Source organism: Arachis ipaensis, chromosome B8 (assembly GCF_059453495.1).
Source record: "Arachis ipaensis isolate K30076 ecotype BB chromosome B8, ASM5945349v1, whole genome shotgun sequence".
Taxonomy (NCBI): domain Eukaryota; kingdom Viridiplantae; phylum Streptophyta; class Magnoliopsida; order Fabales; family Fabaceae; genus Arachis; species Arachis ipaensis.
The window spans coordinates 17,129,865-17,154,273 of NC_142443.1; the positions used below are offsets into that span (position 1 = coordinate 17,129,865).

General features: G+C 35.7%; 4 protein-coding genes and 1 pseudogene across 4 annotated transcripts; 3 read left to right on the plus strand and 2 right to left on the minus strand.

Annotated features, from left to right (window-relative positions):
• The first annotated feature begins 1,367 nt into the window (after positions 1 to 1,367).
• LOC148547329 (uncharacterized) lies at positions 1,368 to 2,062 on the plus strand. The gene is made up of 2 exons (XM_088496272.1): positions 1,368 to 1,562; positions 1,634 to 2,062. The coding sequence occupies exons 1-2, from the start codon at positions 1,368 to 1,370 to the stop codon at positions 2,060 to 2,062; spliced, it is 624 nt and encodes a 207-aa protein (XP_088352398.1).
• Positions 2,063 to 5,462: 3,400 nt separating this feature from the next.
• LOC148547330 (uncharacterized) lies at positions 5,463 to 6,443 on the minus strand. Its single transcript, XM_088495390.1, has 2 exons — positions 5,769 to 6,443; positions 5,463 to 5,603 (listed from the first exon to the last, which is right to left on the minus strand). The coding sequence occupies exons 1-2, from the start codon at positions 6,441 to 6,443 to the stop codon at positions 5,463 to 5,465; spliced, it is 816 nt and encodes a 271-aa protein (XP_088351516.1).
• Positions 6,444 to 6,451: 8 nt separating this feature from the next.
• Positions 6,452 to 7,777, minus strand: LOC107610589 (uncharacterized). The gene has a single exon (XM_016312625.1). It carries the CDS (start codon positions 7,775 to 7,777, stop codon positions 6,452 to 6,454), a length of 1,326 nt encoding a protein of 441 aa, XP_016168111.1.
• A 286-nt stretch (positions 7,778 to 8,063) lies between these two features.
• Positions 8,064 to 11,366, plus strand: LOC148547331 (uncharacterized; annotated as a pseudogene).
• A 3,656-nt stretch (positions 11,367 to 15,022) lies between these two features.
• Positions 15,023 to 18,467, plus strand: LOC107610590 (putative terpene synthase 2). Its single transcript, XM_021108972.2, has 7 exons — positions 15,023 to 15,235; positions 15,465 to 15,747; positions 15,839 to 16,217; positions 16,797 to 17,015; positions 17,156 to 17,297; positions 17,426 to 17,674; positions 17,980 to 18,467. The coding sequence occupies exons 1-7, from the start codon at positions 15,119 to 15,121 to the stop codon at positions 18,046 to 18,048; spliced, it is 1,458 nt and encodes a 485-aa protein (XP_020964631.1). The 5' UTR covers positions 15,023 to 15,118; the 3' UTR covers positions 18,049 to 18,467.
• Positions 18,468 to 24,409: the final 5,942 nt, after the last annotated feature.

Sequence of the window (24,409 nt, forward strand, 5' to 3'; positions counted from 1 at the left end):
TTTTGAAGCGTTTTTTGTAGCATTAAATGCATTAAATGGTTACTCTGATTTTTCGCGCCCTCATGAGTGATTGATTTGATTGTGCTCGCGCGTTCCAAGGAATCCCTGACCGTCTGATTTGCAGATTGCTGATCGTGGGTTTTTGATGGTTTTGATTAAAGGGCAACGTTTCATATGTAACTGCTTCCTTGCAATAAGCTTGGTTGCCTTTGTTTCTCATTGTCTCTTTTTCTGTGTTGGTGATTTCTGCAATTTGGAGAGTATGAGCAAAAAAGGTGAGTGCTGATTTGCGTTTTCCTTCCCTCTCCCTATCTCATTTTTGTTTTGTGCTCTTTCCATGGAAGAAGAGAAGGTTGAGGCTGTTGGGGGTGATCGCTATAGTTGGGTTGATACTAAGGTTAGGGGTTATGTTTCTCAGTTTAGTGATAAGGAGTCTGTTGAAGTGCTGGGTTCTAATGTTTGGGTTAAAAGTGGAGGTGAGATTAAGATAGAGATACTGCCCTGTGATGCTGATGATCGTGTCTTCCATTGTCGTAGTGATTGGGCTTTTTTCTATATGTATAGTTGCTTATTTACCGAACTAGGAGTTAGACTTCCCTTCACTGAGTTTGAATGTGGCGTCTTATATTGGTTAAATTGTGCTCCGAGCCAGCTTCACCCTAATTCCTGGGGATTTGTCAGGGCGTTTGAGATTTTGATGGAATTCCTTGAGCAGCCGCCCTCTCTTCGTTTGTTCTTCTCTTTGTTTCAAGCTAAAGGGGTTAATCGGGGTCTTTGGGTCAATCTTAGTAGCTACCCCCGCCGCGCTATCTTTGGTCTTTATAAATCTTCTTTTAAGGATTTCAAAACCATGTATGTTAAAGTGAGGAGTGTACCCGAGGAGTTTCCATTCTATCTAAATGAGTTTCTTGTTGAGAAGTTCCCTCTATACTGGTGTTCCGAACCTGTGCAAGCCTTAGACGTGGATGATAGGTCTGTTGAGGATCAACTTGTGATGGAATTTCTGTTTGAGAAGTTGGGCCCAAGGGGGTTACTATCTGTGTCCGAGTTGTTAAAATGGGATCTTGATAGAGAGGCGGTTCTGAGATATCTAGGTAAATTAGTAGTTTTTGCTTTGTTCATCTGTTTTGCCCTAGTTTGTTCTTACTCTGTTGGTTCTCTGTGCAGGTGACAAGGCGCCTACGATTACTACTGCTGGTCTGAAGTCATTCTTTAGTCAGCGGAGGAAAGCTGAAAAAGAAAGTTCGGCTACCAATGCTGATAAAGGTCTTGTGACTCAGCCGGAGCCTGCCCTTAAGTCTAAACGAAAGAGGGGTCTTGCGAAAGAGAAGATTGCTGAGGCTTATCTGAAGGAGGGAGAGTCTTCTATGGAGCTTCAGCGAGTGGAGTCTGCTTATGAGTCTCAGAAGAAACTGCATGGGTATTCAGAGGATGTACATAGTCGGTCTTTATGGGGTAAGTTGTATCCTTTTTCTGTTATGGCGGATGAGCTCTGCTGCTTTCCGGACGATATGAAGATGATTGAGGACATCGGGCATGTAGGAGTCAGCCGTTTTCTACAGGTAAGAGTTGTAGCTTGTTTTTGTATGTTAATGTTGTTGATGCTGTTATGATTTGTTTTCTCTTTTCTCAGGTGATCGGTGCGCGCATAGTGGCTGTTGGTCGTGCTGAGGAGCTTGCCCTTGAGAAGGAAAATAAGTCTGCTATGGATGTTACCAAGCTCTCCCTGGCTTTGAAGGAGAAAGAGAGGACCATCGCAGAGCTGTCTGCTGATTTGTCTGAGGAGAAACGCCTTCGGCTTTCATCTGCAGAGGAGGTGAAAGCTGCTAAGGTTGAAAATGATCGTTTAGGGTTGCGGATTAAAGAGTTGCAAGCCGAAGTCTATGAGGCTTTTGCACAGGGATTTGAGCGTGCCGCTTCTCAAGTCCGTGTATTATTTCCTGAGTCAGACGTTGATAAACTTGATGCGACGAAAGTGGTTGTGGGTGGGCAACTTGTGGACGATGAGGCCGCCGCTGCTGATGAGGGCGAGGGATCTAGTATTGGTGACAAAATTGAATAGGTGTTAAGTTTGTGAACTTTGTGTGTAGTATTGTTTTGTAGAATTTTCTTGTTTTGTCTTTTTGGGTGTTTCCTGAATATTTTGATGATACTCTGGCTTCCGAGCTTATAGCTTAGCTTAATGATGGCTCTCTGGTATTTTGAGTATGATGATGAAATGTATGTATAAGCCATTTCTTTTGAACGAAGTTGTTTAAAAATAAGAGCGGGCGCTCTAATGTTGTGATTTATAACTTTGGCTTTATAAAATATGGTGCTCCTACAATCGTAATGAGAATCATATGTTGTGCCGTGATTGCAATTATATGTGTGTTTGCGTTTGATGATTGTTGGTAAAGAGAGCAGTAGCTCAAATATAAGGGTTATGGTAAAGTAATCCCTTAGGATTCGCTCGAAATATTTTGTTTATCTTCTTCTTCTCCGAGAATCATGCTCGGAACGTGCGCGTTTCTCTCCGATTATAGAGCTCGGATTAATTTTTAAATGTTCATTTATTGGAATGCATAGTAGAGAAAAAGGTGTTAGTTTTTTACTTGTCCGAGTATTATGCTCGGTATGCGTATGTTGAATTCCGAGTATGAAGCTCAGATTAGTTTGTTCATTGGAAAAAAACTTGGCTTGTGATGTCAGGGTTCCGAGGATTATGCTCGGATACTTGAAATGTTTACTGACTGAAACGTATGCTAACTGTCAAAACGGGAACTGTTTTGATTGCACATAAGTTGTATGGGTACAATGATTTGTTGCGTCCGGCCTCATTAAAACCCTTTCCGAGTAAAACCCTTGCGTTTTGGGAAAAACCTTCGGAGGGAAAAAGAGTACCATCATTCGCTATTATACAGGCTATGTCAAGACTGATATTTCTTTAGAGAAGAGACGTTCCATGTTCCTGGAAGTTGTTCTCCTCTAAGGGTTTCTAGTTTGTAAGCCCCCTTTCCGAGGTTTTGAAGGACTCGGAAGGGTCCCTCCCAATTTGCTGCTAATTTGCCATGTGCTGGTGGTTTCCGTGCATCTTCTGTTCGTCTGAGTACAAGGTCTCCATTGTTGAATGACCTGTGAGCTACTCTTTTGTGGTGTCTTTGCTCTAGGTATCGTTTTCTGGCCCGCTGCTTTATGGTGGAGATGTCTCTGTCTTCTTCTATGAGGTCCAATTCGGCTAACCGAGCTTGTTGATTATTTGGTTGATCATAGAGCTCGGTTCTTAACGTTGGGACGCTGACTTCTACTGGAATGAGCGCTTCTGCGCCATATACCAATTTGAAGGGAGTTTCCCCTGTGGCAGATTGAATGCTGGTGTTGTAGCCCCATAGGATTTCGGGGATGAGGTCGGCCCATTCTCCTTTAGCTTGCCCGAGCTTTTTCTTTAATCCCTGCAAGATAATTCTGTTAGCTGATTCAACTTGTCCGTTAGTTTGTGGGTGCTCAACTGAGCTGAAGTGATGTTTGATGTTGAAGTGTGTCAGAAAAGTGGCGAGCTTATGGTCTGTAAATTGTCTTCCGTTATCCGAGATTACTTCTCTTGGAATACCGAATCTGCATATGATATTTTTCCATAGAAAAGATCGCACTTTTTCTGCTGTTATGTGGGCTAGTGGTTGTGCCTCTATCCACTTAGAGAAATAGTCAATTGACACTAAGAGGAACTTTACCTGGCCTGGCGCTTTCGGAAAGGGTCCGAGGATGTCTAATCCCCACCTATCGAAAGGCCAGCTTACCTCTGTGGTATGGAGCTCCTCGGCCGGAGTCTCTGAGAGGGTGGCGTGCTTTTGACAATTATCACATGCTTTGACCTTTGTGATGCAGTCCTGTTTTATCGTCGGCCAATAGTAACCTGTTCGCAAGATTTTTGCTGCTAGTGCTCGGCCGCCAATATGGTTGCCACAGGCTCCTTCATGTGTTTCGGCCATAACCTCCTCGGCTTCCTCTTTGCTGATGCACTTGAGCAGTGGTTGTGAATATCCTCGCCTGTATAGGGTGTTTCGGAGCACTGTATAGAAGCTTGATCTTCTTCGAAAGAGGGGCAAGTTTGGTTCGTTATTTGGTATGGTGCCTGTGTTTATATAATTGAGGAAAGGTATTCGCCAATCTGGGACCTGTGTAATGCTCAAAATTGTATCCTGCTCAAAACTTGGTTTGTCGAGTGTTAGCTGGGACAGTGCCGATGTGTTTTCGGCTTGCCGAGTTGTGGCTAACTTAGATAACACATCGGCCCTGGTGTTTTGTTCTCGGTTTACATGGATAATATTAAATTCTTTAAATTTTGAAATTAGATCCTTTGTTACGAGCCAATATTTCTCTAACAAAGGATCTTTTACCTGGAATTCGCCCTTTATTTGATGTACCACTAATGAAGAGTCGCAGTAGGCTGTTATCCGAGGTATTTGTAGTTGTAAGGCGAGCTTTAGTCCAGCGAGTAGGGCTTCGTACTCCGCCTGATTGTTGCTTGCGTTGAAGCGGAACTGCAGTGATTGCTCGGCCACCACTTTGTTTCCTTCCTTGAGTAGTATCCCCGCTCCGCTGCCTTCCTTGTTGGATGCTCCATCTACATGTATGCTCCACCTGACCTCTGTATTATGTGTGTCATTGGTCATTTCTGATATGAAGTCGGCTAGCATTTGTGACTTCAGTGTTTTTCTTGATTCGTATTGAATGTCGAACTCGGAGAGCTCGACCGACCATTTTATTAATCTGTCGGCGAGCTCGGGTCTGGTTAGTATTTGTCTTAGCGGTTGGTCTGTTCGCACTATGATTGTGTGGCTTTGGAAGTAGTGCCGTAATCTCCTTGCTGTGGTGATTAGTGCCAGCGCCAGTTGTTCTATCTTCGGGTACCTTGTTTCTGTTGGTTGTAGTACCCTACTGATGAAGTATACCGGGCTTTACTTTTTTCCTGTTTCTGTTACTAAGACCGAGCTTATAGCATGGTTAGATATTGATAGGTATAAATATAGTGGCTTACCTGTCTCTGGCCTTTGGAGGATTGGTGGTGATGTGAGGTGTTGTTTAAGTTCGGTAAAAGCGTTCTCACATTCGTCAGTCCAGGTGAATTTTCTGCCTTTAGAAAATGTCTGGAAAAAGTTATAAGATCGGCTTGCTACTGCTGGTAGGAAGCGTGATAGAGCAGCTATTCTTCCTGCAAGTTGTTGGACTTCCTTTACCGTTTTTGGGCTTGTCATGTTTAGTATGGCTTTGCATTTTTCCGGGTTGGCCTCGATGCCTCGAGATGTCAACATGAACCCGAGGAACTTCCCTCCTTGTACTCCGAACGCGCATTTGTCTGGATTGAGTCTCATGTTATATGCTCGGAGTTGTTTGAAGATTTCTACTAGGTCGTCGCAGTGTGACCCCTGCATAGGTGTTTTTGCTACCATGTCGTCTACATAGACCTCCATATTGCGGCCTATCTACTGTTGGAATACTTTGTCCATCAGCCTCTGGTATGTTGCACCTGCATTCTTTAGGCCAAAGGGCATTACCTTGTAACAAAAGTTCCCATGCTCTGTTATAAAAGCTGTTTTGCTTTGGTCTTCTGGGTGCATTAGAATCTGGTTATAGCCAGAGTATGCATCCATAAAACTCAAAGCTTTGAAGCCAGAGGCGTTATCAACTAATTTATCAATGCAAGGCAATGGGTATGCATCTTTAGGGCAAGCTTTATTTAAATTTGTAAAGTCGACGCACATGCGCCATTTACCTGAGCTCTTCCTTACCATTACCACGTTGGACAACCATGTGGTGAAGCGAATTTCTTTGATGAAACCTGCATTGAGGAGCTTCTGAGTTTCTTCGAGTGCTGCTTGTTTTTTCTCCTCTCCGAGGGTCCTTTTCTTCTGTGCAACTGGTCGGATTGTTTTGTCGGTTGCTAGCTTGTGGCAGATGACTTCTGGGTTGATTCCGGGCATGTCATCTGGTGTCCATGCAAAAAGGTCGGCGTTCTGGCGCAGTATGTGAATGAGTCTTGCTCGGTCTGCCCCTTCTAATGCCTCTCCGACATATGTGCATTGTTTGTCGTCTGCCGTTAGTGTTATTTGTTGAAGATTGTCCATTGGCCGAGGTCTTTCGCCGAGGTCTTCTCTCGGGTCTAGATCGGCTAGTGTTGCTGTGGTGGTGGACGTGTGGATTGCTTGAACCTGGGACCGAGCTTCCTGTTTTGTTTGTATTGATTTTAGGCCAGCATTGTAGCATTGCCGAGCTTCTTGATGGTCGGCATGCACCGTAGCGATCTTGTTTCCCTGCACTGGAAACTTGACACACAAATGTAATGTGGACACCACTGCCCTGAATACATTCAGGGCGGGTCTCCCAAGTATAATATTGTAAGGGCTGTAACAGTTTACTATCAGGTATTGAATATCGATTGACTTTGACATAGGGATTTCTCCCATTGTGGTCTTTAGCCATATTTGTCCCATGATGGGGACTCTCTCTCTCCGGAGAACCCAATTAGCTCTCCGGAGGAGGGCTGTATTAATTTTTCTGATAATTTCATCTTTGTAAAAGTAGAGTAAAATAAAACATCTGCGCTACTACCTGGATCTAACAATGTCTTTCTTACCAACAGTTCTCCGACCTGGATTGAAATTACCACGGGATCATCGAGGTTAGGGCTTGCCGATTTGAAGTCTGCTTGGTTGAAGGATATTGTGACATCTGGTTCTTTGTCCTTTTTTGGTTGTATAGTTCCTTCGATTGCCAGCATTGCTCTATAGCTTCGCTTCCTGGCCGAGCTTGTTTCTCCTCCGCCTGCGAATCCCCCTGATATATGGTTGATGACTCCTCTTGGTGGATCAGGAGTCGTCCTCTCTTTTTTGTCGTCGGCCTTTGGTTGTTTATGTTCTACTCTGTCCGCGTTTCCTCCTCTGCCTTTCCGGGTCTCGACGTATTTGTCCAGCAGCCCTTGGCGTGCTAGCCTTTCTAGGAGGTCCTTTGCAACGATGCAGTCATCCGTAGCATGACCGAACTTCCGGTGGAAAGCACAGTGCTTCGTCTTGTCCACGAACCTTTGATCATGGTAGTTCCCTGCTCGGGCTGGTGGCTTTATGATTTTGGCGTTGAGGATTTCTCTGATGATGTTCTCTCTTCTAGTGTTGAATCTGGTGTATGTGTTGTACTTGGACGCGGGCTTAGAAGGTTTCTTAGTGTCCCTGTTGCTTGGCGATCTGAATGTCCTTTCTTCGTCTCTCCGATGTGGTTGTTTGTCTGGCTTTTGAGCTTCTCGGAGTTCTTCGATCTCCATTTGACCTGCCGCCCTTTCTCGGAATTCTTCTAGCGTCTTCGGCTTTGTTATGGCAATGGTCTCCCGAAATTTGCCAGGCCTGAGGCCGGCCTTGAGAGCGTGCAGGTGAACGGCCGGGTCCAAGTCTTGGATTTCCATAGTGGCATCCGCGAATCTGGTCATGTAGTCTTTCAGGCTCTCGTGCTGACCTTGTTTGATGGTGCCGAGGTAGTCCGAGCCATGAACATAGATTCTTGATGCGGCAAAGTAATCAATGAATGATCTGGCGAGGTCTTCAAAGGATGAGATCGAACCTGCAGAAAGTTTGGAAAACCATAGCAACGCAGCACCATCTAGGTACGTGGGGAATGCTCGGCAGAGAACGGGCTCATTGTTAGGGCCGTTGAAAAACATCATCGATTGGAACTTCTTCACATGGGCCCGAGGGTCGCCGAACCCCTTGTACGGTTCTAGCGCGGTGGGCAGTGTGAAGTTTTTCGGCATCTGGTAGTTTGTGATTTCCTCTGAGAAAGGGTTGTCAAGGGTGAACTTCTCCTTTGGCGGGATGACGTTTAAAGGGTCCGCCGCACTTTGAGCCGAGCCTTTGGAGTTTTCTCCATTATTTTATGTTGAGAGCTCAGCTATCCTCCGTACCTCCGCCTGAAGCTCAGTAATCTGAGCCAGGAGGTCATCCTGTGAGAGTTGTGGATTTTCCTTGTCAGCCATGTCCGAGGATTGGGAATCCTGCAAAATAAAGTAGAAGACTAAACGAAGGAAAAGATGGGGTTAGATGTACTCCGGGCCCCACGGTGGGCGCCAAGTGATTCGTCCGAACACTGGGGAGGCCGAGCTTAAGCGCTTCCGAGTGAGTTGACACCGAGGAGGAAGAGCTTGACGTCGGCCGGAAGTCAAACACCGCGGCGGGAATACCTGCACAAGATACTCCGACGCTCAAGTCAGTAGTGATTCACGGTGAGTGAGTTAATAGAAAAGAGTGAGTGAATAAGAGTGATAGAACCTGAGACCTAGCCAAGCATATTAGCTAGGTTTTATAGAAGTTGTCTTCTGCCCGTTAGTGGATAAGTCCTAGTTTATAGGTTGGTTGAGATATTCTGTTTTGGTGCTGTAAACTAGTTGAGCACGTTTCCTATTTTCAGTTGAGTGATGCTGTTTTGGTCCCGATCACGTGCCGAGATTTGCGGACGGCTGATACGGGACCGAGCTTTATGATGCACGTGTCTTTTTATTCGGACAGGTAAGGTTGAGCTTACCTGCTCTTGTTCCGAGCTTGTTTACTGTGTCGCCAGCCTCAGAGATTTGCTCACCGAGTATTTCGGGTGACCGATGCGGGGCCGAGATTATTGGCTCACGTGCCGAGCTTTTGTGCAACCGAGGATAAGGGTGACGTATCAAGTATAATTTTTTAGTAATTAATCAATTTAAAATAATAAATTATAAAAAATTAATTTTAAAAAATACATTTAATATATAAATATATTATTTTATTATATCCAATTCAACTCATGTTGACTTTAGTTAAACTTTTGAACTTTTAAATCAATTCTCTCATAAAGATCTTACGGCTTTAACAAAATAAAAATGGTTAAACAATCCTCTAACTAAAAGGGTTGCACTCAATTCTCTGAGAGTTATGCAAAGAGAAGATTAGAGAGAATAGAATTCAGAGAAAAAGAAGAAGCGATTATTGATTATTGTATGTGTATAAATTAGATATATGGGTGTGTTTGGAGATCATGTTGGAGAATAGAAAAGTCTCTTTAAACGTATTGTCATGTTTGGCAATTTTTTAGAATCTCTAATCTAGAAGTGCTTTTACCTCTGAATGTACGTTCACGTGAAGTTACAAATTTAAACTTTTACGTTCACATTGGAAAAATTAATTACCGTTGGAGGAATTATATAAAAAATTTATTCTATATCTACCAACTGTATCCTTCATTTCTTCTATAAAAAGGATGCACATAATCACATCATTTCACATTAGTTCTTTGTATGTTCTTTTTTATAGTTTTTTTTCAGATTTATTTTTATCACTGTCAAGGTAAAGATTTTAATTCTTTTATTATTTTTAATTCTTTCTTTCATATTTTGATTTTTATATTTATATTCTTTTATTGTATTTTTTATTTATATGATAAATATTTTTCATATCATTTTTTTAGTATTCTGATGTTATTTTTTTAATTTTCTATTGTTATATTTTTATTGTATTTTTTTATTTATATGACAACTATTGTTGATATAAATTTTTATTTTTATTAATTTTTATGATACTTTTATTATTTTTTGTTTATATAAATGATACTAAATTAAAGAGTACTAACGACACTAAAATAAATTATAAAATATTTTTTTGTTTAATATTATAAAATATATAGTACTCTTTTTTATATTTTTATTTCTTATTGTTTTTTAGTTCATATGATTTTTTTTATTATTTACTGTTTTTTATGTTTAATATGTAAAGTGTATTTTTTATTTTTATTTGACTTTGTTCTTTTTTATTTTTTACTTATTTTTATCATTAACTTTTTTTTATATTATTTTTTTTCAGTGTTCTAATCCCTCAGGTATGTTATTACTTTTTCTATGGTATTCTTATTATTTCTTGTTCATATGAATTCTATTTTTTTCTCTTTTATGCACTATGTTTATATCTTATACGAAGTTTATTTTATTTTTTTAGTTGATATAGTTCATATAATTTTTTTTTATCTTTTATTATATTTCTTTTATTCATATGATATATATGGTTGGTTTTATAAAATTTTTATCGTTTTATTTTATATTTTATTATACTTGATTTTTGTTTCGGCTGAAATTTTTTATTTTTTATTCGACTATGTAAAATTTATAATTATAATTCTCATATATTATATTTTATTGTAATTTTTTTTATAATATAGATTAATTGATCCCATTAAAAAATATAAATTAAATAAAAAATTATTCATAAGTATTAATAAAATTATGAATGTTGGATGCCAAAAAAGGTCTTATAAAAATAAAATTATTGAGAGTACGGTATAAAAATAATATTAAATTAACATTCTCACGTTATTATCTGTTTAAAAAAACAGCAACGTAATGGAACCACTCTTATAAAAGAAGGTTGGAAGGATGCTTTGTTTCAATTTAATGAAAAAACTGGAAAATAATATGATAAGATTCAATTAAAAAATAAGTGGGACAATCTTAAGAAGAAATCATTAGCATGGTACAAGTTTTTTGGCAAAGAAATGAGTTTAGGACGGGATTATACTAAACATACTGTTGATGCACCAAATGAATGGTGGGAGAGAAAACAATTGGTACATAGTAACTTATTATTAAAGCAAAAATTTTAACTTTAATTTTGGTAATAAGTCTTGTGTTGATTAGTTGTACACATGCAGGAAAATTCCTTATATGGAAAATTCAGAAATAAAGGATTTCTTTTTAAAGATGAGTTAACTATATTATTTAAAGGTATTATGGCCGATGACAAATTTGCTTGGGCTCCCTCATCTGGGATATTACCTAGTGGCATAGAAGAATATGATGATGGATATCAACCATACTTTGAGGAAGGGTATGTTGATATAGAAGAAGGTTCTGGAGATAGTGAAGAAGGTATAGGTGTAGTGTGGGAGTTAGTTCTGAATTTCAACACATAAATATTAACTCTTCTCAAGAAAATAATAGTCAAAAGAGTACGGGAAAAAGAAAGAGAGATGTGGTTTGTTGAAACAACAAAACAGAAGAAAAATTTTAAAGTCCCTGCCTCAAAGCAAATTGCCGATGCAACAAGTAAAATTGTCTCTGCATCTGAATCACGCTCAACTATTGTGTCCACATTTCTAGTACCCGGTGTATCTATTGGGAAAGTAATGGTTGAGATTCAAAAGATGGAAACGATCACTAATGATGTTGTTGTCAACTATTGTGTCCACATTTTTATAGTTGTTGTTGTCAACTAATGATGTTTAAACCTGCTAGAGAAATGTTTGTATCCTTACAAGGATATGAGCAAAGATTGTTGGATTGGCTCAAACATGCAACATATAATTCACCACCATTCATGCAAAATTAATATTTTTTTATGATTTTCATGTAAAACTAGTTAAGTTATTATTGTACTCCATTTTAATTTATCCATGAATTTTTTGTTATACTAGGATAAGACAATAAAAAAATTTGTGTATTTTTATTTAGTTATTTATCATTTTATATAATGTTTGTGGTACTTAATTATTGTTCTTATTATATAAAATTTATTTCTTAGCTTGGTATTGATAAGAATTTATTTATATTCTTATGTGGGACTTAATTTTTGTTAATTAATTTGGAATGAATATGGAGTATTTGTTTGAAGAGTATGAAAAGGAACAATATAAAGAATTAAAATTACTTTTCATTATAGAAGAAGAAATAGATGAAATGGAAAATATTTCTGCATTAATTAGTCAATATGCAGTCAATTATCTGTGCAAAAAACCATGCAGAACTAGTGAACAAACAGGTTATTTATGGGTGCAAGAAATTTTATGTGGCCATGGCATTCGTTGTTATGAAATGTTTCGGATGGAAAAACGTATTTTTTTTTTCAATTTTGTGATGAACTAGTTGAACAAGGATTAAAATGTACAAGACAAATGGGAGTTCAGAAAATGGTTGCAATGTTCTTAAATACTGTTGGTCATGCAGTGGGTAATAGGATGATACAAGAAATGTTTCAACATTCTGGAGAGACCATAAGTAGATATTTTCATGAGGTATTGGTTGCTTACTTGAGATTATCTATTAAATATATTAAGCCATCGGATCCTAAGTTTCAGAATGTTCATAGCAAAATAAAAAATGACCAACGATATTGGCCATTTACTGCGCATGATGCTCATGTATTTGATAATGATATTACAACTCCTACCATGAATTTTCCGCATCCTCCTCCAGGTTAATTTTTATCATTTTCTTACAAATAAACTATATTTACTTGGTTATCATGTAACTATTTTTTTCTTCATTAGGTAAATATTATTTGGTAGATGCCGATTATCCAACCGAAAAGATATATTTGTGCATATAAATGTGAGCGCTATCATCTTGCAGATTTTAGGCGTTCTTATGGATTTACAAATCATAATGAAGTATTTAATTATTATCACTCAAGCTTAAGATGCACAATAGAAAGAACTTTTGGAGTGTGAAAAAATAGATTTACTATCTTGCGACACATGCCCAAGTTCAAAATTGAAACTCAAGTGCAGATAGTGTGTGCAACAATGGCTATTCATAATTTTATTAAAAGACATTTTGAAACAGATACTGAGTTTAATCAATATGAACATGCAAATATTCTTGGTGGAGAAGATAATAGTTATGTTGGTGAAAACTCAGATCAAACTCTAACCATCAGCTCTTCTGCAGAAATGGACCGTGTTCGAGATTTGATTAGGAATCAAATTATTAATCACATGCAGTAGAAATAATAGTGTTCTTATGTACTAATTTTATATAAGATATTATTTTTTATGTATTTCATTAGTATTTTATCTTTTAATTTAATATTTATTAGTGTTTTTATGTATTAAAATATATTTTGTCAATTTTTATATGTTACTTTAATTTAGTAAGTAAATATTAACTTTATTATAAAATTAATTAATAAGATTTATTCAAATATCTAAAGTAAAATAATAGAATAATATAAAAATTATTTTAATTGATGTCTCTTTTAGTAATTTTTCATCTAAAAGTGATTTTGAGTAGTATAATCTAAACAACATTTACTTTACTATAATCCATTTTGACATAAAGATTACCAAACATAAATCACGTTAATACAAACTTATTTTTCATCAAAATCAAATTTGCAAAATCAATTCTATACAAACTTCCGTTTGTAAACTGTAATCCAAATACACACTAAACCATAAACAGAAAGTGGTTATGGTTATTAATTTAACAAACTCTCAAATAATAATGTTTTATCAGTAGTGGTTTTTTTGTTTTGTTGTTTCTTTTTCGTTAAGAGCCCATTGTTTTTCACAAAAATAAACATAAATTGAGTTAAGTATTTGCTATAAAGAAAAAGGTTTATATTTGTATTTTTACTATTCTGACTTTTTATTTACAATGACAAAAATCGAATTCTAGATTGATTGATTATAAAAATTATAAAATTATAAACGATTTTATATCTAATATTATTGTTTTTTAGTTAACAATAGTTTAAAAAATTAGACTAAACCAGTCACTTAACCAATCTAGCTTAAGCAAAGGAAAAGCCAATCAAAAGGTCAAAAATGATAAAATTAGTCAAAAACTAGTAAATTAATAGTTTAATTATTCTGTTTCTCTTTATAATTTTATTGAATTTTTAATTAGGTTTTTATATTTGTTTTTTTTTTTTTTAAATTAGGTACCTATACTATATCAGATCTTGTAATAAAATTCATAATGTGACAAAAATATTGGAATTAACAGAATATTTTGTTTAACTATACAGAATATTCAGTCAAGTGTTAGGCATATTCGTTTTGTTTAATAAAATATTCCGTTAATCCTAATATTTTTGTCACGGTAGAGATTTAATTACAAAATCTAATATGATATAGGAACTTAATTGAAAAGAAAAAAAGTATAAGGACATAATTGAAAATTCAATGAAACTATAGAAAACGACAGAGTAATTAAACCTAAATTGATTAAATAATAGTCCATTCTTTTATTGAAAATTTGGTTAAAAAATATTTTTTTAGAAAATATATATTTATTATATAAAAATATATTATTGGATTATACTCAATTCAATCTTGATTAAATATTTAAATTTGTGAATTTCTAATTTTGCCCCTTCAATAACCATTTCAGTGTTTAGATGCTTGTGATTAATCGAAGGATAGATCAAACTCTTATATTATTACTACTAGTTTTCAAAAAAAAAAAGGAAAGAAAGAAAAACAGTTAACGTGAATGATTTGGAGATTTGGAGCATAGATTGGAGGAAAATACATGTGAACATTCCTCTAACTCTATGCGACTGATATTCTTACATTGATCAACAATAATGTGCGCTTAAATTTGAAATCTACATGAGCAATATATAGTCAGCTACGGTCTCCCCCCAAAGTTTTGTGGATTCAATATTCAAATTCAATTAAATGGTATTAGTAAAACACTTTGCACTTTTGGAATTTTCTCCATTCTTCTCATCTCTCTAAGCCTATTCTCTTCCTCAATTTCAAGAAATTGCTCTGCATGTTACACATAGACAAACAATATATATTTCCAACAAACTAATCTTTAATAAAATTAAAAAAAGACAATTATTTTTAAATTTTTTTTATTAGAAATAATCATTTTTGCTGATGTGTAAAATTACGCATTAAAATTAAGTTCTAGACATTAATACGTCTTAATGCTTAAAAGCTAATCTATCAATTTTGTTTCGTTAGAAATGAAAATTAAACAATTTGTCCCATGTTGAACCTCCGTGCAAATTGGAAATTGTTCTTCACATATAAGTACGAAATCCAGAACGTAACAATGTCAACATTGCCTTCGTTATTCATGTTGAACAGATGAAAAGAAATTAAAACTCGTAAAAGGAATTCCACGTTGAATGATGATCCATATCAATCTTATTACTTTGCGGTTTGGCCACGCAATCAACTCCATGAATCAGAAATAACTTATAAATAGACCCAGTTAACGAAGATCCTTCATCATATCATTCTCATTGCTACACACACATAATCATATACACATCCTTACATTAATTAAGACCTTAGCTTCCACATTACCATATATCTCAAAGCCAGTTACAATAAAAATATAATAATGACTGTTACAGCTAATTCTGATCAACATGCATCATCTTACATTGCACGACCATGTGCAAATTTTCGTCCCAACATTTGGGGGGATATTTTCCTTCAATATCATAATTCACCATTGGTATATATATGTTACTTAGCTAAGATATCTCATGATCATTAAATATGAGTTTAACATTTTTTGGTTTTTGTTTTTTACACTCGGGAAATATCAAATTAAGTTTCATACATTATTTTGACATGAAATTTAGAGCTTTAAAAAAATATTATTTTCCCTCATATATATATATATATATAAAGTATCCAAACCCTTATATATATAACATTTGATTCATGTAAACTATTTGCAGGATGTCGTGAATGAAAATATGAGGCAACAACTTGAAACATGTAAAGAGGAAGTGAAGAAGATTTTTCTATCTTCTAGCAATACTATCTCACAAAAATTAAACATCATCGACTCAATGCAACGTTTGGGTATATCTTATCATTTTGAACGTGAAATTGACGAAGCATTAGAACAAATCCAAAAGATTTCCATCAATAATGCACTCGACATAGGAGAAGGTGACTTACACTCTATTGGATTACTCTTTAGATTGTTTAGACAAAAAGGATATCACATTTCATCAGGTACATATATATTTATAATCTACTATAGCTTCTTTTTATATACACACCACCTATGTTGATATATAATATTGTTTGTGATTAATTTATATAGACATATTCAACAAATTCAAGAATGAGGAGGGAAAGTTCAATGAAACCATTGTGGAAGATGTTGAAGGATTATGGAGTTTGTATGAGGCAACACAATTAAGCACTCATGGTGAAGATTCACTAGATGAAGCACATGATTTTGCTTACACTAACCTCAAGTACATGATCACCAATAATAAGTTGAGCACATATCTTGCTAAGCAAATTGATCAAAGCTTAACGCTACCAATTCACAAGGGAGTTCCAAGGATAGAGACAAGACGTTACATGTCTTTCTATGAAGAGGATCCTTCTCATGACAAAGTCCTTCTAACTTTTGCAAAATTAGACTTTAATGTTTTACAGAAAATGCATCAAAAAGAACTTGGAAATATCACCAGGTACGTGCTTAAGTGACTGAAGTTTACACATAAGATAGGGTATAACCAAGTGGTAGTATTTCTTCTCTCTCTTTTTTTTTTGGTTACTTACAATTGCTTTCTTGGACTGGGCAGCAAAGAATAATGGCAAAATTATTATTATACGAAGCCCAAGTCCAACAGCGTAGTAGGTTTTTTTTTTTATCATTATAGGGCTTTTAGGGTGACAAAAAAGGAACAAGTAATAACAATACTAGACCAAGACCAAAAAATAAGAAACCAAAACAACTTGGCAACTTATCTTACAGATACCATGGAAATATAGAAGGTGAAAAGTCTATACCAAAATAAAAAAAAAACAAAACTCAGCTAAGACTAGAATATGGTTTAAAAATCTCATAGTGTGGGTTGATGGGTGTATGAGTAATGTAATGACAAAAAAGTTAAAAGATAATCAATGAAATTTTGGACAAAATAAAGGGTAAAAAATAGATGAAATATCATAACTAAAAATAAAAATAAGCATGAACCCATTTTCTATCAACCAACATTATGACTTAACTTTGCATTATTATTAATTTATTATTGTTACAATTGCAGGTGGTGGAAAGAATCAGATTTTGCAACTAAGGTTCCTTACGCTAGAGAAAGGGTGGTTGAGGCATACCTTTGGCCATTTTCTATGTCTTCAGAGCCTAAATATAGCACTCATAGAAGGATTGTTGGCCAATTGATTTCATGTATTTGTCTTCTTGATGATACTTATGATGCCTATGGCACACTTCAAGAACTTGAACTCTTCACAGAGGCAATCAAAAGGTTAAGCGAGAAGAGAAAAAAAAAAAACCTTATCTTGAACTTGATAAAAAAGAATGACTTAAAAAATTTCTCATATATAAATATATCTTCTATCTTCCTCACTAACTTTCTTATGTTATTTTCATTTTCATTTTCATCAGATGGAATGCTAATCCTATCAAATCTCTTCCAACATGTTTCAAAGTGGTATTTAACGCAATTTTAGAAGTGGTGGATGAAATTGAATCAGCAGTAGTAGATGCGGAAAAATCAAGCCTAGTGTCGAAACATGTTAAACAAGCGGTAGGTTTAAAACTAGTGCTTATTTTGTATCCATAGTGAAAAAAAAAAAAAATAACGCTTTAGTTTGCAATAATTAACCTCCACTTTAGTTAATTAATCGTCATTATAATTGTTGTATATACTTGCAGTTTCTGAATTTGGCTGAAGCTTACTTGTTGGAAGCAAAATGGTGCAATGAGGATTATGTTCCAACTTATGATGAGTACAAGGTTAATGGAGCTATGTCTTCTTCATTGCAACTTCACATAGTAGCATTTGTTGGTCTTGGTGAATTTGCAACCAAAGAAGTCTTTGATTGGATTTTTAGTGATCCAACAACAATCATAAAAGCTGTATCACTTGTTGGCAGACTCAAGGATGATCTGGCTTCACATAGGGTGAGTTATTTCTCACTAATAATATAGTTTAATTTTAATGTCTCCTAAAATGTTTTACACTGTCATTCAATTACATCTAATCTTATAGATGATTATTAATAATAAAAAAATAGTTATTTTTGTTAATATGACAATATATAATTGAATGCACGTGTAAAATTATTTTATATTGATAATGTATAAAAAATTAAATTTTTAATAATAATATATCATATCCTTTTTCCTCCAAATTTATTATTATAATCTCTAAGATATTAATTGTTTTACAAGTTATAATTTTGGGTTTGGTTAATTTATTTTTATAGTTTGAGCGGGAAAGAGATCATGTTGCTTCAGCAGTTGAATGTTGCATGAAGCAATATGGAATTTCATAAGAAGAGACATACAAACTCATTCAAAAGGAAATCAAAGATTTTTGGAAGGATATAAATGAAGTGTGCCTCAATCCAAATAATCATATTCCAAAGGCAGTGCTTGAATGTATTGTTAATTTGGGACGTATATCTGAGTTTACATATGCAAACTTTCAAGATAGATTCACAAACGGAGAATTTATGAAAGAATGCGTTTCTGAACTACTTTTAGATCCCATCGCTATTTACTAGTTTTTTATAAATCATACATAAAATGCTGAAGATGTGTTTGGAATAATAAGGAGTGAAACTATATATAGTAGTTGCCCTAAATCTAGCTAGGTCAAGATATGGAAAATGTCATCAATCTTGTATAATGAATAATTATACAATAATTATCTGTTATTTTGTATTGAATAAAGATATTGTATTATTGTTCCTACCTTTGTACTTCAAATATAATGTCTAAAAATATCATTAATTATAATTTTTGTTTTCAATGTTTATCTTCTATATTTTATTTGTTCAATAATCAATATAGTTAATTAGTATGTGTCATAGGATTGAGTGCATCTAACTTAATCGAAAAAAAAAAACTTAAGAAATAAATGTTGGCTTGTATTTATAAAAATTATTATAGAGATTATATTTTATAAATTTTAATAGATGTAAAACTTATTATAATACTCCATTTCACGTTTAATTAGATATAAACATTTCAAATGTGAAATATCCATAAACTAAGTAATTCAACTGATTATTTATCTTCTATCTTTATGAACTATTTTTTTTTTTAAATTTAAGTTATATATATAAATACTAGCTCACTACTGACTCTATAATAATCTGTGTGTTCAATCACAATGTAGTTCCTTTCTTCTCTCTTTCTCTTCTATTTTTCGTTCTCCTTATCTAATTAGCTCCTTCAATCTCTGATCCTTATTCTGTTGTAAACTCCTGATACCTTACATGGTATCAGAGCTGAGTATTCCTCCTCTATGACCCTTCTCCATTGTGGAGTTGCCAGTGCTTCAGAGATTGACTTGGGTAGGGTATTGACTGAGCTTGATGCTGAATCCACTACTGCATTGAGAACTTTGGGTTTAAAGATTTCACTTTTGCTCCTGGTTTGCATGTGGTGGCTATTCTAAGTAGCTGTTTCAGCAATGTTCAGGTAAGGAGGATGAAAAGTGTATGTATGAAAAGTGTATGTAGTTGGAGGGATAGTGTTTGAGGGTTGTGTATGGTTAGGTTGGGAAAAATTGAGAAAGAGGGTTGGATAGGAAATTCTTGGTCAAATTTGCGCTTCTTGAATATGAAAAGTGTATGTAGTTATCAAACCCGGACAGGACCGTCCGATTTGACAAAAAACCGGTGAACCGAACCTTTAACCAGTCCGGGTTAACAATAAAACCACACAAACAAACGAACAGGTTCAGTTTGACACGGCGTCACCTACTGGGTTCGAACCTGGCACTTCTGGAAAATAAAGGGATTTGTGACCACCAGGCTACCATGCTTTTTTGATTTTATTAATGCCTTTTTATAAATATATTATAACTTATTAACAATATCCTAATTAATAACTTTATTTTATTAACTCTTTTATTTTATTAACTCTTTTACTCACTTAAATTAATTATTTTTTAATTTTACATAATTATTAAAAATATTAAATATTGTTAAATATTCTTTAAATTAAAAGATAAACAAAAATATTTTTATTAATCATACCATATTTTTGTTATTGATAATTATATAATATTTATTAATATTAACTCTTTTTCAACATATATTTGATTAATATAATTAATTAATAAATTATTGAAATATTAAAATAATTTAATTTTGTATAAAAAAATTTATTATAAAAAAATTAAATTTTATATAATTATTTAATTATAACCGAGTCAACCGGTTTAACTTGTGACCCAACGGTTGAACCAGTGACCCAGTGACCCAGTAGTCTCACCGGGTTGATTACTGGTTCGGTTCTGATAACTATGATTTTAACAGGGTATAGTTTGGTGTGGTGTTGAAGAGTACTTCTAGCTAGTGGGGATTTAAAGTTCAGTACTAGGGTGGGGAGTCTGTTGATTAGGTAGGTGGAGGTTAGGATTGCTTCATCCCAAAAGGAGAGAGGCAAAGAGGCTTGGGAGCAGGGGAGAAGCTAGGTTGAAGTTTAGGGAGGGGCCAAAAATTAATTTTGTAATAGAAAAAGAGTAAATAAAATTTTTAAGGGAGGCTAAAGTAAAATTTATACACAATTTATAAAGAAAATTTAAAGTTTGGGAGGGGCCATTGCCCCCCTTTTGCTATATGTGGCTCCGCCCCTACTTGGGAGAGAAGAGTGAGAGCTGTTTCAGTTAGGTGGCGATGCTTACGCTCAACACACCCATTTTGTTGGTGTGTGTGAGGACAGGTAAGTCTGTGATGAATTCCTTGGTTCTTGAGGTATTGTTGAAAGGTGTTGGAGAGGTATTTTCCACCATAGTCAGTCTGTAGGGCTTTGATAGTGTTGCCTATTTATTTTTCCATCAGGATTTTATATTGGAGAAAGGCTGTGAAGGTTTGATTTTTGGTATTTAGTAGATAGGTGCAGGTGTATCGGCTGTAGGCATCAATGAAGCACACATAGTATCTGATGCCGGACCTGCTGGGTTGTGGTGAGGGGCCCCAGAGGTTAAAGAACACTAGTTCTAAGGGCTGTGTGTACTGAGATTGAGAGGGAGAAAAGGAGAGCTAGTGAATTTTGCTGATGAAGTAAGAATTGCAAGGAAAAGTGATTTTAGTGGTATAGAAGGGGATTTGTTGGTTGTTGAGGATGGCTTTGGTGATATTGTTGGAGGGGTGACCGAGTCTTGTAGCCAAAGGTTTTCACCAACGCCAAGAAGTTGACTATGACCAAATTTTCAGTCCTGTAGTGCGGCCTGCTACAGTTCGAGTCATGCTCAGTGTGGCTCTTGCAAAAGGATGGAAAATTCATCAATTCAACTTCAACAATGCGTTTCTCAATGGGGATCTTCACGAGACTGTTTACATGTAGCAACTAGAAGGGTTCAAGGCCCCAAACTCCCTCCAAGTCTATAAACTCCAAAAATCTCTATATGGACTCAAACAAGCATCTAGAGCCTGGTTCACAAAGTTCAGCTTTGCACTTCAAAAATTTGGCTTCACAAGCACTCAGTCAGATGTCTTTCTGTTCACAAAGTTCACATCATCCTCAGCTACATACATCTTGGTGTATGTAGACGACATCCTTGTAACTGGTAACTCTGAATTTGATATTAAGGCACTCGTGAATGAACTCCACAACATTTTTGCCTTGAAAGAATTGGGAGAAATGAACTACTTCCTTGGCATTGAAGTAAAAATCCCTGATGACACAGTGACTCTCAAGCAAACAAAGTATGATGGTTTATTAGTGGCTAAGAGAAGGGGGGAGGGTTGAATATTAGTCCCTTTTTCACTTAATAACAGTTACTGTCCTTTGAAATACTTGAGGAGATATTTCTTGTTTTTGTCTCGTGCCTAGTCAAGAGACTTTTTCTTTTTGTCTCGTGCCTAGTCAAGAGACTTTTTCTTTTTGTCTCGTAACCAGCTAAGAGATATTTTTTCAGTTTTGTCTCCTATGCAGCAGAAACAGAAATGGAGTAGAAGAGAGAGAAAATCACACCAAGATGTATCATGGTTCAGCTGCTAAGTGCAATGCAGCCTACATCCAGTCTCCATCACAACAATGATGGAATTTCACTATAATCATGATTACATACACCAATTCTCCCTAGGAACTACCCTTCCTATCCGGGACAAGTCCAGAATCTAATCCCCAATCCTGAACTTGACTTGGTCACTGCCAAGCTTTCAACTGCTAAGTGCTAACCCAACTTGCAAGGGGATTCCCACAGAATCATGAAACACAACACAGATGTACAAAGGATCTCAAAAGACATCTATGGCTTTTTCTTTTAATTTTGCACTCTCTGCCTTTTTTCGCTCTATGGCTTTTTCTTACAAACCTCACTGTTTTCCTTTTTCCATGAGACTCAAGACAGACAAAATTAAACAGAAAAATTACAAAATAGAAAATATTGGAGGAGAAGAACTTCTGTTAGCTTGGGTAGCTATGAGAACTCTATGATTTTCACTCTTAACTCCTTGCCTCAAGTCCTGGCTATTCTCCCTTATTTATAGAAGGGGAAGCCTCCAAGGTTGAAACTGTTAAACCGAGCTAAACTTCTTCTTCTTCAAACCAAAACCGGTTCGGCCAGAGAGAGGAGAGGAAACCGAATGTAAAACCCAACATGCAATTACCTCTGTGTCTTCCCTTGTCACCAATCGTCATCAATCCGGGCCTTCCATCTTGACTTGCACTCCAAGAAGGATTCCTAGCCCTTGATGAGTTCTTGATGATGACAGCTCCTCCTGCTCTTATCCTCTGCCCCATCCACCACGTAGCTACAGTAGCTACCTCTTGTAGTGGTTGAGCAAAGGTAGAGACGAGCCATCCCTCCAAGGATCTTCTTCCTCTGACCGAATGGATCTTCTTCCATTTTAGGGTATGGAGAGCTTAAGATTACTTCACCACATCTTGCCTTTTGTGGTAAAGATCTTAGCCACAACATACTTCATATTTTCTTTTTCTTGATGCCATCATTACAATGGCTTCTAGCTTCTTCTAGCTTATTCTTCTTTACTCTGATATCTTGCAAAAGCTTTCATATTTTATGTGAAGTGACCGAAAGTGAAGAGAGAGTAGAGAGAGAAGAGAGAGAAATTGAAAGACTTTGAATTAGGAAAGAGAATGAAATTAATTGAGTTTGTTTCTTCCCTTTTGTTGAGTAGCGTGTATCATTAATGATAGCAATCAAATCAATTGCTATTTCTCTCTCATAATTCCAATGCAATTAATGTGAGTTGAATTTAATTTGAAATCCATCTTATGATGAGAGGAAGAGAGTGACCCAACTAAGCATGCAAGTTTCCCTCTTTCTCATTTTTCAATTTGGACCAAGCTAGTGGATCTCTTCTTCAAAAATGATCCGGACTAATATTTTAAATTTGGCCCAACAAGTATAATGACAATTTAGCCATAACACCTTAAACAATTTTGAACTAAGGTTGAATATTATATTTACATTGGGTTTGCTAATTTTTCTTTCCTTTTTGGCCCTTAAACAAAATCTGCAAATAATCAAAATTATTAATTAGCAAATATGAAATTAAGGCTCAAATTAATAATTTTGTAATTAATTATATTAATAATGTTTGATCATCATCAATTTAATTTGAAATTTTCTAAACTCATCAAAGTACATTAAGGACCTTTTGAAACGGGCAGAAATGACCCATGCAAAACCTGTAGCTACTCCCATGACCTCCTCCCTAAAGCTGTCTGTCTTTGGAGATGGCTCTTTCAGCAATCCCACCCTGTTCAGGTCTATTGTGGGTGGTCTGCAGTATGCCACAATTACAAAGCCTGAGATCTCCTTTTTAGTGAATAAAGTAGCCCAGTTTCTTTACAATCCTCTTGAGTCCCATGGGAAAGCAATAAAAAGAATTCTCAGGTTCAGCAAATTCACAAACTTTAGGATCTATGGTTTTTGCGACTCTGATTGGGCCAGTGATATTAATGATCGCAAGTCAACCAATGGGTATGGCATTTACCTTAGCTCAAATTTGGTTTTATGGCAACAGAAAGCAAACGACAGTGTCGAAGAGCAGCATTGAAGCTGAATTTTGGGGGATTGCAGATGCTGTGACTGAAATTATCTGGCTTCAAAACCTTCTTAGTGAAATCAGAGTCTCGTGCTCAACAAAACCTGTGGTATACTGCGACAATCAAAGTACAGTCCTACTCTTTGCCAATCCAATTCTGCACAACAAGTCCAAACACTTTGTCCTCAACCAGTCCTTTGTCTGAGACTATGTAACCAGAAAAGAAAGATTTGTTCAACATATCCCAACTCAAGATCAACTGGCTTACACCCTATCCAAACCTCTCTCAACTATAACCTTTGACAATTTCAAAAAACTGCTAAGAGTTTTCAATGCAGCATCATCATAGTCCCTTGTTTTGAGGGGGTATGTTAATGTAGTCGCTCTCTAGAAGTTCTCTTTGTTCACTCTCTAGAAGCTGCTTGTGCCAGCTCAGCTGGAGTTAGTTACAGCTGTTAGTCTCTCAACTAACTTGCTGCTTCACACCCACACACACACCTTGCATTTCACTCAACTTGTATAAGTACTAGTTCATTACTAACTCTATAAGGTATCAGTAGCTTACAGTAGAGTAAAGATCACAGATTGAAAGAGCTAATTAAACAAGGAGAACGGAAAGTGGAAGAAAAAGAGAAGAAAAGAACTGTATTGTAATTGAATACAC